Source organism: Carassius auratus, chromosome 34 (assembly GCF_003368295.1).
Source record: "Carassius auratus strain Wakin chromosome 34, ASM336829v1, whole genome shotgun sequence".
NCBI lineage: Eukaryota > Metazoa > Chordata > Actinopteri > Cypriniformes > Cyprinidae > Carassius > Carassius auratus.
Window position 1 is genome coordinate 1,210,159 of NC_039276.1, and position 17,319 is coordinate 1,227,477.

The following is a 17,319-nucleotide window of genomic DNA, read 5'->3' on the forward strand; positions in this document are numbered from 1 at the left end:
GTAATAATACTCGTGGAGTTTCGTCTGTTGTTGATTTAACTCACTTCTCCTTTTCCTCAGTGCTTCAGAGACAGCCAGCAGAGACCGAGTGTTAAGATAAGCAGCATTAAAGATCAAAACATCTCTGAGCTTTAGATAGGAATCACCAGCTAACTCACAAACGTTCAGTGTGTAATGACCACTGTATTACAGTTTTGCATTAAATATCCCACCTGGGATCAATAAATTGTGTGCATTTGTATCTAAAAAAAAATGCATTAAATCCGCTAGCAGGAAATGTTCTCCAAACGTTCTGGGAAGGTTCTCTCAAAGTTATACATTTTTTTTTCCAGTAACATTATTAGGACGTTCATTCAAAGTTATCCGTTCTTAACAATTTTCTTGAATCTTAGCACAAAAACGTCATGAAAAGTTTAATTTGGACATTTCTCTAACTTTATTATTATTATTTATTTTTTTGCTATTCAAAATTTCAACCTTCCAAAATGTTTCTAAAATGATAAAATTGAACATTCCCTTGATAGCCTTTGCACATTGTATATGTATATATATATATATATATATATATATATTACATGTTGTTTTTTGTTTTTTGTTTTTTTAGATTTCAGCTATTTGCTGGGACAATTTTATTTTTACAATTTTTATTTATTTAGTTTAACATAATAAAATAAGTGAAACTCTGAAATAAACATTGATTTAAAAATTGTACAGTACAAATATAATAATACAGCAATAATACAAAAGAACTAATAAAAAGACAAAAGCACACAACAACATGACTCAAAGTTTAAAATGACGACAGAAAATATAAAAACAATATATATATATATATATATATATATATATAATAGTATCTGAGTGATACTTTTAATATAATGCAATTTGAAATTTTGAAATATTTTTCTACAAAGCCAGTATTCAAACATTTAAGCAGCAGCGTTTTAGATCAAATATTTTTTAGATAAATTGAGTCTTTTGACTGGATTTGACAAGATTACAAAACATTGTACACCTTTTTTCCCTCATGTTTTAATTTCTGTATGAAATATAAGTTGCTTAAGAGTACATCATCAGCCAAATGCACAAATGTAAATATTAAAAATAACTTGTTCAGTAAATGTTATATAGGTGTTAACATTTGTAGGTTTAAAAAAAAACATTTAAAATGTTTGGTACATTTTGTTACTCTTTCATTTAACTTTTAATATAATGCAATTAGAAATTTTATGACAAAATTATATTGTAAGCACAATTTATATTTGTTTATAAAGCTATGGTTCAAGTATTTAATCGGAAGCCTTAAGATAAAAATAATAAAAAAGAAATTAAAATCATAATTTCTTTTTTTTTTTCAGAGATGCAAAACATTTTATATTTTATCATAACTTATTCTTTTTCTGATGTTTCCGTTTCTCAAACAGAAACAACTTGTTCAGTCTAAGTAAATGTTATAAAAGTTAATAAATTGTGTTTCAGTTTGTTAATGATCAGACATTATTTAAATTTTGTGACAAAAATAATTGTAGGTAGTTTATATGTATGATAAAAAAAAATCAAGATCAGTAAGTTTTAAGATCCTAAATTTTGACAAGGATAAAAAACTTAAATATTTTTTTCTCATGTTTATTTTTTTAAATAAACAACTTGTTCAGATGTTATGAAAATGGTAACTTAAAAGTTAATAAAATTAGTTACTATTATAAAATGTAAATTGGATGAGTAACAATCTGTAACATACATTAAAAATAATTTTTCAAAGCTAAAAAACATTAATTTTTAATATAATGCAAAATGACAACATTTAATTGAAGGCGCAATATTTAACCATTTTTAAGACCACAAATTATGTCCAAAATTCTCATTGGTTTGGTCAAGGATAAAAAACATTGTAGATTTTGCCATAACTTAATTTATTTCTCATGTTTTTGTTTCTTAAAAAGAAACCTGTGTGAGTAAACATTATAAAAGTGCCAACATTTGTAGCTTTAAAAAAATGACATTTAATGTGCAACAGTTTTTGTGAAGTAAAGTGACTTACAAACACAATCACATTATAATCATTTAAAACATGCTATGAAAAAAAACAGGTAATATTTTTAAAAATAGATTTTGTATATACAAAACATCAATGCAGTCAAACATAGTATATACAGCAACAGTATTACAGTGTTTTATATCAGGCTTCTGTAAATCTAGAGGGACTCTCTGTGGCGATGGGTTCGGTGGAGTGTGTGAAGACTTTCACATCTATATTCTGTGAGTCTCGTCTCCGCTGTGACTGTGGAGAGCACACGTGAATGTAATCATACTGACTCTGCTGGTCTTCAGTAAGGCTGTGCAAGGCCACACTTCTGTTGGGCTGCGTGTCGTAAGTGATCCTCTGAAGCGTGGCATTTGAGCACGGCCTCGTCCTTGAGAAGGTCGAGAGATGTCTGTTATTAATGCTCCCGCTGGTTCTGCTCACAGACGGGCTCCAGCATCTGTCCGAGTGACCCAGGATCCTGCACTCGCTGGTACAAGCCCACAGACCTGAGGGAACACACTCCGGTGAGCCACATTCACACCAAGAACGATAAGTTTAAAAGATAATTATATTAGCGTCCACACCAGCGAACAATATCGTCTGTTTATTCTACGTGCACGTGTGTCTGCCGCTGTAAATTCTCGAGCTCGTTAAAGCAGGATGGATTCTGATTGGCTGTCAGTGTTTGCAGCATTCATCAGCTGTAAATGATTTCAACGATGCTGTTTCTCTATGCCTTTATCGTTATAGTTGTAGTTTGGCTATTCTTTCATATTGAGAATGATTTTTTAGAACTATATATTTATCGTTATCTTTATCGTTACCATGCTTGGTGTGAACAGGCCTTTACAAAACTGCCACAGAATAAAAACAATAACAAAGGTATTGCAGCTTTTTTTAGCTCACATTTCTTATTTCCTCACTTCTGCAAGTTTATATCTTATATAAACTTCAATCTATTCAATCAATAGCAGTTATCACGTAATTTTGACTATTTTTCTCAGATTTCCTGGTTTGCGTCTCATAATTTTGATTTTATTCTCAGATTTCTTAGTTTGCATCTCGTCATTTTGATATTTTTCAATGAATTATTATTTACATCGCGTAATTTTGACATTTTTCTAAGAATTAAGTTTACATCTCGTTATTTTTACATTTTTCTATGAATTATGTTTATATCTCATAATTTTGACATTTTCTAAAAATTGTAAGTTTACATCTCGTAATTTTGACAGTTTTCTAAGAATTCTAAGTTTATATCTGGTAATTTTTTTCTCTCTAAGAATTCTAAGTTTACAACTCGTAATTTTAACTTTTTTTCTCTTAGAATTCTAAGTTTACATTTCTGAAATTTTACTTTTTTAAAAAGAGTTCTAAGTTTACATCTCGTAATTTTGACGTTTTGAAGAATTCTAAGTTTACATCTCGTAATTTAAACTTTTTTTCTCTAAGAATTCTAAGTTTACATCTCGTAATTTTTACTTCTTTTCTACGAATTCTAAGTTTATATCTAATAATTTTGACATTTTTCTAAAAATTTTAAGTTTACATCTCGTAATTTTGACATTTTTCTAAGAATTCTAAGTTTATATCTCATAATTTTGACATTTTTCTAAAAATTGTAAATTTACATCTCGTAATTTTGACATTTTTCTAAGAATTCTAAATTTATATCTCGTAATTTTTACTTTTTTTCTCTAAGATTTCTAAGTTTACATTTCTGAAATTTTACTTTTTTTAAAAGAGTTCTAAGTTTACATCTCATAATTTTGACATGTTTTGAAGAATTTTAAGTTTACATCTCGTAATTTTGACATTTTTCTAAGAATTCTTAATTTATATCTCTTAATTTTAACTTTTTTCCTCTAAGAATTCTAAGTTCACATCTCATAATTTTTACTTTTTTCTCTAAGAAATCTAAGTTTACATCTCGTAATGTTTACTTCTTTTTTTTCCTTCAAAAATCTAAGCTTACATCTAATTATTTTTTTATTTTTTTCTAAGAATTCTGACTTTACATGTTGTAATTCATTGTGAATGAGTAATTGTGATTTTTCTGTGCAATTTAAATTGTAATTTCATATTTCACAAGTCAGAGTTTTCTTGTAAGAATAGCGAGATATAAACTTACAATAAACTCAAACCAATCAAGCTGACTTATCATATTACTTCTTGTAATGCAGTTTTTTTCTTTGCCACAATTAAAAAATATTAATAATAAAACAAACAAATAAATAAATAAACACAAGGTAATAGTAACTTATCTCACAATACTCACTTTTTACTAAAATTTTGAGATTATATATTATATTAGTGTGGTATTTTGTTTATTCTGCTTAAAATATGAAATACATTATTATTATTATTTTGGACATGAACCATTTTATATGTTCAGTATAATAAATAGTGATAATTTGATTCTCACCTTTATATGAACTATAGTCTTTCTTGAGGCCTTCACTGATGTCAGAATCACTGTCATTAACATCGCTGTCTCCTTTTCCGCTGTCTTTGCCGCTGATTTGTGGGTCTCTGACTGCGATGGTCATCATAGAGTTCCCTTTCCATATCGTGATGGGTCGGGCGTTGTCTTTACCATAACCAGGCAAAGTGGAATATCCCTGTGAAAACACAAGAACAAAAGCTCATCCTCTCTGCTCTTCTGGAATGGCATGAAGGTGAGTAAATATGTTTTCCAGGCCATTCAAACAGAGCTTATTTTTGTCAGTCTGCACTATTTTTTGTTGGTATACTGTATGCATCACACATGTTTTTGACCATTGCATTGCACACTTGTTTTATTTCTGCATCTTTCATGCCATGAACCTATTTATTCTCAAAACAGCTTACATTTGGTAAAACATTTAGAGACCCATTCCGTTTCACTCCTTCTAGCTGTTTTGTGTGTTTTTTTTAAGAAAAGTTAAAATACCCCTGTGATCTGTCACATTGTTCTGTGCTATTTTTTTTATTGGCCGTATATTTACTAATAGCTTTTGGTCATTTAGTCACATCTCACTGCATTTTCAGTGCCTTCCGCTGTAAGCATTGTGTATTTAAAACATCCCAAGTTAAAATCAGATCATTTTCAGGTTCACTTCCAATTTGTTCAGTTCATTTTGATTCCATTGGAATACTTCCAGCTGTTTTTGGTGAAAATAGTGCATTGTGTTTGTACATGCCCTTCAGTCATTGTATCGCATCTCTCTGTGTTTTTCAGTGTTTTACACAATGAGTTGTATTTTTATAAGACAACATGTCAAGTTAAACACTGATTGACCTATTTTCTGTTCTGCTCCTTTGCATCAGTCTCCTATATTTATTTATTCCTTCCCTCCTTCCTTCATTAAATGTTGGCCTATTTTCATGTGCATAAGACAGACATTTTTGCTTGTTGCATCATATTTTTTAGTTTATTTATTTATTTATTTTTACAATGTGAGCATTGCATTTTTAACATGGCTGGTCAATTTAAAGGGTCAGAAAGTTCTACTTTATTAGTGTTCTGAAGATGAATGAAGGTCTTACGGGTTTGAAACCACATGAGGTGCAGTAATTAATAACAGACTTCTCATTTTTTTTGTTTACTATCCCTTTAAGCAGTTCAATTCAGTGTTATTTTAGTATAATTAAGATACTATCATTGTTTTTATAAATATTTTTAATGGGTTTTTATTTTTTTATGTTGTTTTACTTTTAATTCAAAAGTTTTGTGTGCTTTTTTAATCATTTTTGTAGTTTGTGAGTGTGTGTATGTGTGTATTAGTTTCATTTTTAGTTATTTTAGTAGTTTGTGTTAAACTAAATTCAAATTAGAAATAAAAAGGTTTTTAGATTTTAGTTAACTATAATTGCCCTAAATTTTAAAACAATGTGTCTCCCAATCCTTCAGTTCTGTTGTAATCATTTTTGCTCTTTTGCACCATTTTAATTCACTGTTGCAAACGTAACAGATGGACGTCTATGGGTGTTTTTCGCTGTCTTTCTGTCAGCATAATTTTTATTTTATTTAAAATTGCACTGTTTTGCATTGGCCTGTACATGTGCATCAGATAGTCATCACTGGCTTCCACGTCTTGCGTCATTTGCATTGCATTTAGAGCCTGTTATGTTCAGCTGCACTCTGTCTAGCTGTTTTTCAATGCATGTCCTGTGTATACAAACACAGAAAGAAACAGTCACCACTTACATCTATTTCCCCCACAACACTCCTATATTTGCTCTTGAAGGTCTGTGAGGTTTCGTTAAAAACTTCAGCCGTTGCCTGCACGCTGCTGTGTAGTTTTTCAGGCGTGCCGATGACGTTCGTGTTGTGAAATGCATCCGTGTCGAACACATTGGCCGTCTGGCCGGAGATCATCGACACTGTGTTGTGCTCTTTAGCGTAAGGAATATCCACTGTGTCAGGGACGTTAGCTTGTCTCTTCTGGCCATTTTTGCGACTTTTGCATAGTATGAGCAATAAAATAGCCAAAAACAGCAATGAGGAACTCGTCAAAGCCAAGATTAAAATAAGCATCCATGGTTTTGGTTCGCCGTCCTCTCTTTCGTCATAGAAATTGGCATTTGAGGGCACAGACTCGGTTAGGGTGAAATGAATCGTAGCTGTTGAGGTTAGCGACGGGTGACCGTTGTCGTTAACCGTCAATACGACTTTCCATAAGTCATACTCGTCATAAGCGATTTTGCGGTTGATATATATTTCCCCAGTATTCGGATCAATGGCGAAACCCAAATTGCCTCCGTCGCAGAGTTTGTAAGTGAGCTCTGCATTCAAATCGGCATCAGGATCTATCGCAACGATTTGGGTCACGATATAACCGGGCGGCGCGTCTCTGGGAAGCTGGATTTCGGCAGATCCGTTGACGAGTGGTGGTTGCGTAATCGAAGGCGTGTTGTCATTCTGGTCGACTATATTGATAATCAGTACAGCGTTGCTGTGAAGTTGCGGCCATCCTCGATCGCTAGCCTGGACGCGAAGATCGAGCCGCTTCGTGACTTCGTAATTGAAACTTTGCAAGGCGTAAACGTTCCCCGCTTGATTCATAATAGCAAACCTGGAAACGCTGTTGGTGTCCGAGTCAAAAAGCTCATAGGTTATTTCCCCGTTAAGCCCCGAATCCTGATCGCTGGCTAAAATCGTGGTGATGTAGGTACCTGGAAGTCGATTCTCCTCAATGAAACCTTCATATGTCTTAGCGCTGAATGTCGGTGCATTGTCGTTGACATCCGTTAGCCGTATAATATAATGAGTTACCGTGCGTAACGGCGGTACACCGAAGTCCTCAGCCACCACGGTTAAATTGTACTCCGCGATCTTCTCTCTATCCAAAGGTGCCATTGTGACTATCGTGTAGCTCCCTTCATACGCTCTTTTAAGCCTGAAGTTTTCATGTCCGCCGTTCAGAGTACAGCTCACTTGACCGTTCGCTCCACTGTCCAAGTCTCTGATGCTGATTAAAGCTACCAAGATGTCTGGACCTGTAGCTTCGCTAACATGTGCAACACCATCTGTTACTGACGTGATGGGTGTGAGGATGATTTCAGGCGGGTTGTCGTTCACATCTCTGATGTTGATGATGATTTTGCACACGGAGGGCACCGGATTGTTCCCTAAATCGCTGGCTTGTACGTCGATCTCATATGTCGTCTCGTCTTCATAATCAACAGGGCTTTGCAAAATCAAATGTCCTGTTTTATAATCCAGTTTAAACAGTTGTATGATCTTTTTTGTGACTTGTTTGCCAAATTCATACACGACTTGTCCATTCAGCCCTTCGTCTGGATCGACAGCGTTTAGGTCTAGCAGTAGTGAATCGACAGGGGTGTCCTCTGGGACATCCACAGAGTAATGGCTGTGGTCAAACAGCGGGCTGTTGTCATTAGCATCCTTCACTTGGACCGTGACATTAGTGGCACCGCTTCTCGCGGGATGCCCGCCGTCTGCCGCCACGAGTTTGAGCGCGAAAAAAGCGCGGGATTCGCGGTCGAGCTCTTTGACGAGCACCAGCTCCGCGTATTTAACCCCATCCACCCGCGTAACGACATCGATGCTAAAGTGAGTGTTCTCGCTCAGATGGTAGGTTTGGATAGAGTTGGAGCCCACGTCCGCGTCCTCGGCGGCGTCCAGCGCGATGCGCGTCCCCAGCGCCGCGCTCTCGGAGATCTCGACGGTGCATTCGGCGCGCGGGAACTCCGGTGAGTTGTCGTTCACGTCCAGCACATCCACCTCGACGTGGAAGAGCTCGAACTGCTCGGCGGACACGAAGGCGACGTCGAAAGTGATTACGCACCGCGGGTTGCGCTTGCAGACGCGCTCGCGGTCGACGCGCTCCTCTACCGTCAGCCTCCCGTCGCTTTCCCTGAACCGGATGAAGGACCCGGTGGACGGGCTCATGAGCTTAAACCTGATGCCTGGGAAAGTCCTGCGCGTTTTGTCCGGGGTCCAGGTCACATTGCTGGCTAGAGTTCCGATGACCGTCGGCGGTCGAACCTCCTCGTATATCTTATACCTCACCGTCCGTTCCTCAGAAACGACCTGTGACCGCAGCGAAACGCAGACGAGCGTGACTCCAAGTATCCGCGCGAACAGAAGTCCTCGCTCCATTTTCAGCGCACCTGCGCGCGGAGAGAGTCTCGCCGTTCATCAGGTTCTCTCAACTGAAGCGCGAGTCACTTGTTCTGCGCGCGGCTTCTTCTCTAACCCCTCCCGCGACACACACACACACACACACACACACCAAAGACATTTCCAATGGCCAGTACACCTTCACACAGGTCTGATGCACGCGGGAACGAACGCGATATTCAATGCATTTAAATGGAATTGAAGAGAATATTCAGTAGTACTGTAGGACTCTGGCATTGTGCGCGCGCGTTGGGAGGGTGACAGGACAAAGAAAAAGATTTCGTTGTCTTATAAATGGACAGGAAAGCGCACTGATTTTAATGCATTTGCAGTAGAGGCATGGAACTGTCCTTATTATGAATATACATATTATTTAAATAGCCTATATATTGACATGATCTAATTGGAGTCTGGCTTAAAAATAAATAAAAATACAGGTTCTGAGTTTGCATGAAGCCTTAAAATGTTTTCAAGACTGAACTGCCATTGTCTGAGAAAGAGGACAATGACATCTCTGTCCTACAAAAATGGATGGGCAGCACGTAACACTTATTTTTTTCCAGTGCACACAGTATTTTATTAAGCAGGTTGTCCTGTGGTGTGACAGTCCACACTGTTAAATACAGAAATGCATCAATGAACCATGTGGAAATAAATACTATGTATTGCTATGGTTGCACTACATTTCACTCTAATGTACAATTTTGTCACCCGTTCTTGAGTCTTGTGGAGTAACTCATAAAATCTCTTTGTAAATGTGCATCCTTGAAAATGTGGCTCAACAGAACACAAGTAAGATAGTTTTCCAAACTTGTAAGTTAAGAAGAGGAAAAGTTCTGCCTCCTGCTATTCATTTAAGGTCTGTTTAACTCCCTCCATGCTCACATATTCAGTCCAGTGGTGTTACACCTCCCAAAATAGCCGAATCCCTTTAAACTTCATCTAAAAGAACTTTAACAGCATTTTCAGATTGTCTTATTATTATTTATGTGCGTTGAGTTTTCAAAGCCTCATTAATTGAGAAACTATAGGGGATGTGTGCTTTATAAAAATTAATCTGTCACACTGCTGGGCCGTAGAAATGAAAGTGAAAAGTTGATTAAAAGTGGTGGGAAAAAAAATCTACTTTTCCATATTCTTACAATCTGCCAATCCGTCTCATCCGTCCATCTCTTATCACAAATCTCTCTCTTTGAAAGCATAAGTTTAATGCATGCATCTTTAATCTAAATCCAAATCTTGCCCACCGGGTGAAAGCCTCTAGACACAAACCTGGTTTCGGCCAGTTGATAAACTCAGAAAATTGCAGTCGGATCTGTGAAGTGTTTCTGAATATTGCATGAATTTATCGTACGCACTTATCAACGGTGGTAAAATTTATTCCAAACATCCCAGATTATATTTCGCAGAAAGCGCTGTAATTCTTTGAAAGTTCAGGGCAATCTTTTGTGATTTCAAATGAATCCGAGGAGCTGAAAAGAGCTTTTTGTAGGGTGGGGAAATGCTGTGCAACTGTTTGAGAGGAGATAGGGATTCCAAATTTATAGTCCGCTCACAGACATAATTCCATTTTTAATAGGATTCTAAATGCATTTGGTTTCAGGGGATACCGTTTTGCATTTTTCAAGTTTGCTAATCACATCCGTCTATGACATGCTTCAAGAAATGGCACGGAAGTCAACACATGAAACTAGGAACAGGCTTCATAAAGCTTTGAAATGGGAATTGAATTATATGGCAGCGTCGCCCGCAGTTGTCTGATTAGTGTTCTCGCGGGACATGATTTTAAGATTCCTTCTGGACACAGTAGCGTCTCTCTCCCGGCGAAACCAAGCCTTTCTGTGAACTGCATTAAGATTTGCAACATTTGGGAAAAATGCCACGGGAATTGTGTGTGCCAGTCTTCAGTGGCAGCTCTGATGATTAAATTGAGAGAAAGAGCAAGAGATAGAAGAAAACTATATCAGTGACCTTTGTCTTATCAACCGTTCCATGTAAACATTTAGTTTCATGGCATTTCATGTCTTGGATTCATGCATTTTCATATAATACACTGAATGCTTGCCCCTTTTCCTCATGCACAGTAAAAACTGATTTTCTTTTCTTGCCATCAAAGATTAGGATGAGTCTGTTTCTTCATCAGATTTGGAGAAATGTAGCATCAGTGTTTCATCAATGGAGGCTGTGCAGTGAATGGGTGCCATCGGAATGACACTGCTTGATCTGTGCAGATTTCTCTCCTGATTCAGACCAGAACACTTTTTCACTGGAATAAGCATTATTATAGATTATTGCTTGAATTGGCTTTTAATATTATAATTTCAGTTATAATTTTTATAAGCTTTTGTCTTCTCCAGATGTTCACTGATGGACTGGAGTGCTGTGGATTATTGTGATGCTTTTATTAGCTGTTTCATTCATACTTCACCCTGCTACCACCTTCCCACAATGCTTCATTTTCAATAGTTTGCCTCCAGGCGCTCTTTCCATTAGCTCTAGCCTCACTGTCATCCAATACAGCCTGTGTTCATCAGGGAAAAACACCTACAAAACGTCAAGAAAAGACCTAAAATGAAACAAAATCTAACCAAATGTTTATTTCATGACCTGATTTAAGCGTGTCTTTTGACAAGAGTGCTGTTTTGTGTTCATATTCATGATAAAAGTATCTTAATGCATTAATTAAAGCACGTTATAATGCATTGTATGATCTCACAGTAATTTTTATCTATTCATTGTTACATCTTTAGGAATTGTAGTGAATTTAAACATAATATTTAAACAATTTTAGATGGAACAAGGCATCTGCAAATATTATAATGCATTTTGACTTTGATTACAGTTGTTTATGAAAATATGTAATGCATTATAATGTACATTATTAATATCTTTATAATGCATTATAGATACAGGCTTTAAGTGTTAATGTTTTAACTAACATGAACTAGCAAGGAGCAATAGATTTTTACAGCATCACCGTACATTTCTTAAAAGCCTGTTTATGTTTTTGTTTAATAAATATTTTACAATAATAAAATAACTACACCATTATTTAGCAAAAAGCCTGTAAATGTGCAGTCAAAGCTCAGACCACTGCATTTTAAAACTCTAAGACTCTTCCAGGTTAAATCTATCCTCTTTGTAAAACTGAATAAATATTTATACAGCTGAACTGTGTTGGATATGAACTAGATTGTAGGTTTGATTTTGAGACGGATGTTCAGGCATTTGAAGCTCAGCGGGGGATTTTCTCTCTGACTTGAGGAATTCTTGAACCGTCGACTGGAGACGTCTCTCAAAAACATTCGCCCCGATCCCAGGTGTGCGTCGCTCTCAGGTGCGGCGTCAAGCCTTCCTCTTGTAAGCCGGGCTCGTAAGTCTCTGCTTATTAAAAGAAAGATCAAAGCAAATCAATCCTCGGTTGTGTGTGAAGAGAAGGAAAACCAGCGTCTCAGAGTTTCAAAGGCTGCTGCACAGGTTAAATCTCACGAGGAACACGCCTGATAATTTATTGGAGACAATGAAGACATTGAATATTTCACTTCTTGTTCCCCTTGTTTCGTGGAGCCCAAGTTGACCTAGTGTTGTCAGGAAAGATGTATGATCTGAGGATATTCGAGTAAGCAGATGGAGTATTATTCCACTTCATCATGCCACAACATGACGGGACATACACTACTGTCAAATTTTTGGAGTTTTAGTTAGTCATGGGTTTTTGGTTATACACACACACACACACACACACACACACACACACACACAAAGCTCTGTCATCAAACTCTAGATGGCGCAGATGACATCATTCATGTTGCAGCTGATTGGTTTCTTTTCACACCAGTAGCCAATGAGCTTGCTGCTCAACATTAACACACTGGACTAGTGCTTGCTTTAGAAGTTGCCCCATGCTTCAGAAACCCTCCACCTCCCCAGCTCCACCTGTATAGATCTGCTGCATCCAACTTGGTTTTGGACATGAAAATTATATTCATATTTATCTATGAATAGTTCAGTGCCTCAAAACAGAAAATAAACAAAAACTTATGTTACCTTTCCTTGTAAAAAATTCAGAGTATTTTATATATCACTAAAACAAACTAAAATTAAAACAATTATAATAATAATTATTATTATTATTTTGTTGCATGAAATAAACGTTAAAAGGGTCATATGCTGCTTTTTTAAAGATCATTCATTTGTGTATTTGGTGTAACAGATGTTAACGCTTTAATGTTCAAAGAACTGTGGTTGATGAAACCACGCCTTCTTTCTTTGCGTGAACATTTGGGCGGCATTGCATAAATATTTCCACGTAGTGATGTAGTCATGTGGGGGCGTGTTTAAACGAGGTGTTTTAGGGGGGCGTGGCAGAGTCCTGACTTTGATAAAGAATATCTCTTTGGATTTAATACTTCAGTCTTTGCAACTTTACACATCTTCTTCATGCACCAAGAGCTTGTTACACTCCAAAGAGAAAGGACAAATTTTAATTGCACCATACCCCCCCTTTAAATGAAATCAAATTACATAGAAAAACGTTTTATTTCAGCCAGTTGCAAAAGCAACATTTCTCATTTAAATTTAGTTTCCAAAGTAATATTTATGAACTAAAGTAACTAAAACAAACACGGAAAAAAAAAATTAATAAAAATTTATTATGTTCACCTGTTCAATTGCTTGGTAACACAAATTGCTAATCAGCCAATCACATGGCACCAACACAATGCATTTAGACATCTAGATGTGGTGAAGATGACTTGCTGAAGTTCAATCCGAGCATCAGAAGGAGGAAGAAAGGGGATTTAAGTGACTTTGAACGAGGAATGGTTGTTGGTGCCAGACGGGCTGGTCTGAGTGTTTAAAAACGACTGATCTACTGAGACAAACTTCTCTAAGGTTTACAGAGAATGATCAGAAAAAAGAGTGGTTGATGTCAGAGGTCAGAGGAGAATGGGCAGAGATGATAGAAGGGCAACAGTATCTCAAATAACCACTCATTACAACCAAGCTATGCAGAATAGCATCTCTGAACACACGAGTTGACCACACCGGTCAGATAAGAACAGGAAACAGAGGATACAATTCACTCAGACTCAACTAAATCAGACAGTAGAAGATTGGAAAAAACATTGTCTGGTCTGATGAGTCTCGATTTCTGCTGCGACATTCAGATGGTAAAGTCAGAATTTGGCGTAAAGAACATGAAAACATGGATCCATCCTGCCTTGTCTCAACGGTTCAGGCTGGTGCTGGTGGTGTAATGGAGTGGTGGATGTTTTCCTGGCACACTTTGGGCCCCTTAGTACCAATTGAGCATGGTTTAAACACCACAGTTTACCTGAGTATTGTTGCTGACCATGATGTGAATCTCCCGCTCCAGCACATCCCAAATCTGCTCTACTGGATTGAGATCTGGTGACTGTAGATTGGGTCCAACCCGGTACTAGCAAGGTGTACCTAATAAAGTGGCCAGTAAGTGTACATATATAGACATTATAAAAGCACACAACAAAATTACAAAAACTGTATCTAAAATTAAAATGAAAATAGAAAATATAAATTAACTGGTTCAAAATATTAACCAAAGCGATAATAGTATCTCAATGATAACACAGCAGCTTGTGAATGAGCATCAGTGGAGAAAGACACTTCTGGCCCGCGGCGCACCGCAGCCAAACCTGGACCCTTCGCTCTCATTTATCAGACCTGTGAAGCTGTGTGAAGTCAGACGGAGGAGCAAAGCCTGCGATTCGCTTTGGCTTGAACAGAAATCCTTCCCATCCTCCCCAAAACCTTTGAACTGAGGGAAACAATCCATGCGTTCGAGACGTTCTCTCTACGCTTCACTAACGCAGCGGCACACACTTACTCTATTAAACATTTCATGGTGTTCATTCACTGTTCCTGACAGATCTGAGAGCCGAAGGAGATTCACACAACATATTGAAAAGCACAGGCTGCCGAATAAATCCAAATCTGGGTAAACAGAATGAGACGAAATGATTAAATATGGATTATTAATCAAAAAGCACACAGACAGAGGATGAATATGTCTCTAAATATGCATCAGAGGAGCTGTGTTGGAGAATATTAATGAAAGACAAGCCTTCGGCTCTCAGGAAACTCTGAAAAACAACAACAACAAATCAAACACGGAGACAAATAGGCCTACTATATTTTCCCGTTTAATCATTTTTGCATGGCAGAAGAAAACAGCCCTCTTTATCATTCAGCACGACATACACTCGGAATATAAACAAGTCATTTATGGGTTTTTTTAACATTCAAGGCGGTAAACAGGGAAATCCAATATAAATCAGCGTAACTTTAAATCAACCTGACGTTTCTCTTTAAAGGCTAGATATAAACGTACAGTTTTTCTGCTGGATGTCACATGACTGGAGTCTGCTGGTATTCCTCTCGAGAGACTGATATTAGAACAGCACTACTTATAGGACTATATCAAAACTGCTGAAGAATTTGAATGGGTTCTAAAACCTAGTGAGCTCCCTACATAGGCAGCTGCCTTCTAAGGGACACGCTACATTGGAAACACAACAGCATGAAAGAGACTTGGCTCACACTTCAGTAAATCTGTGGGATCAGCATAACGAAATTAACGTTATTTTAGTATTGATATTATTATAGTTTTTATTGATTATTTTTTTCTTTTTTTGCATTTTTAGTCTCATTGTGTGTTTTTCATTTTTTTTTATTAGTTATTTTTTACATTGAAATTTGTCATTTTTATATTTTCTGTGTGCGATTAAATTTTATATATATATATATATATATATATATATGAAAAAAACGTAATTCTGTTATGGCTTTTGGTAATTTTTATTTATATATATATATATATATATATATATATATATATATATATATATATATATATATATATATATCATTAATGATTTTACTTTTTTCTGTTCAATCTCATTTTAGTTACATTTTTGTAATTCATTGTAAGTTTTTGTCATTGCAATATATTTATTTTTATTTTGAATTAGTCATTTTTAAAGTTTTAGTAATTCCACTCTTTTTGTCAATTTTATTTTAATGTATTTTTATTTTGAAAGACTAATTTTTATATTTTATGTTTTCATTTTAATTTTAGTTAAAGTTCCTGTAATTTCATTGTCCCTTTGTCCTAATTTTTATCAGCTCATTTTGAATTAGTTTCAGTTTTCCATTTAATTTGGGTAAAAATTTGTAGTAATTTGGTTGTGTTTTTAAAATTTCTATATTTTTTTTTATTTTGAATTAGTCATTTTTTTATTTTCTGTTTTCATTTTAATTTTATAGTTTTAATAATTTGATTTAGTTTTTGACAGTTTTATTATTATTTAAAAAAATATGTCTACATATTTTTATTTCAGTTTTAAGCACCATTTTTTTTGTGTGTGTATGTGTGTGTGTGTTTGTGTGTGTGTGTTAACTATAATAACCCTAATCACTTCAGCCACTATTAGATTTAGAACAAATAGCATGCAATGTTTTAATGCATCATAAAGGATGCTCCAAAAAGGTACTGTAGTATAATTATGCTGCCTTTCTAAGAAATAAGGACACACTAATAGCCAGCAGCTATTTATACTAAGAGTAGTGTTGGAGTATAAATAGTAACATCTAGTGCAAATAGATGCTGTTCAAATAAAGGGTAATTAGAAGTAATATACAGTTCACAAGAAAGCCATCGACTCCTTTCCAATGCATTGGTAGATGTCACCTATGCTCTGACAATAATAACAAATAAAGAAAGGAACAAATCTGAATTCTGAATCCAGACCAAACCCTTTTGTATGGCAAAGTCATTACATAGCAGCTGATTTGAGCACAAACGGCGACTCATGCTGGATTTAATTGACCTGGCGAAAGATGGAAGGAAATGGGCTCAATCCAGCTCGAGAAGAAAATAGGCACATTTGCTGGATGTCGGAATTGAGAGACACAAGATTGCTGGCATTATTCTGAGGCTCATCCTGATTGGCTGCTTCAGAGCCCAATTCAAGCATTAGGAACAAGGATTCTGAAAAGAACTCTCAAGGGTCCAAATTACAGGGCATGAAAACAAACCAGTGCTCGACACACACACACACACACACGCTCTCTCACACAATACCGCTGATGAACTGGTGAGATAGATGTAGTTTTGCCAGGCATATTCTTGAGTAAGTGCTTGCTTCATAATTTCCCGTGCTCTCAGTAAGAGTCTGCATCTGCCAAGTTTTGTAACTTACTCTCTAATATGAAATGGTGGCGTTTTTAAAGGAAGTTTTACCAAGCTCAGTTCTGACAAGCGGCGTGCAAATATCACAATTTGATTGAGAACACAATGAGTAATTGCCAGACGAAGCCCTTTGAATAAAACAACAGAGATTAAATGGCAAATATAGTTTACAATGATGTGTTACAGTCGGATAGAAATGTCAGAGCACCATGGAGGTGAGAAGAAAAGAGGGAGCATGCTACACTGTGTCCTATTTGTAGAGAAAACAATAGGTTTGCATTTGTAGATTGCGTTGTTCAACAAACCATATAATCATCAATGCATAGGAAAAAAAAAAAAAAAAAAAAAACTATTTTAGTCTTTCTACTTCAAAATGTCATGTTTAATTTAGTGTTAACTTACAAATCTTTGTAATTATTTGTGAAATATACTAGC

General features: G+C 36.0%; 1 protein-coding gene across 1 annotated transcript; it reads right to left on the reverse strand.

The window, feature by feature from the left end:
- Nucleotides 1-1,730: 1,730 nt before the first annotated feature.
- Nucleotides 1,731-8,774, reverse strand: LOC113052909 (protocadherin-8-like). Its single transcript, XM_026217386.1, has 3 exons — nucleotides 6,216-8,774; nucleotides 4,452-4,647; nucleotides 1,731-2,532 (listed from the first exon to the last, which is right to left on the reverse strand). The coding sequence occupies exons 1-3, from the start codon at nucleotides 8,631-8,633 to the stop codon at nucleotides 2,180-2,182; spliced, it is 2,967 nt and encodes a 988-aa protein (XP_026073171.1). The 5' UTR covers nucleotides 8,634-8,774; the 3' UTR covers nucleotides 1,731-2,179.
- Nucleotides 8,775-17,319: the final 8,545 nt, after the last annotated feature.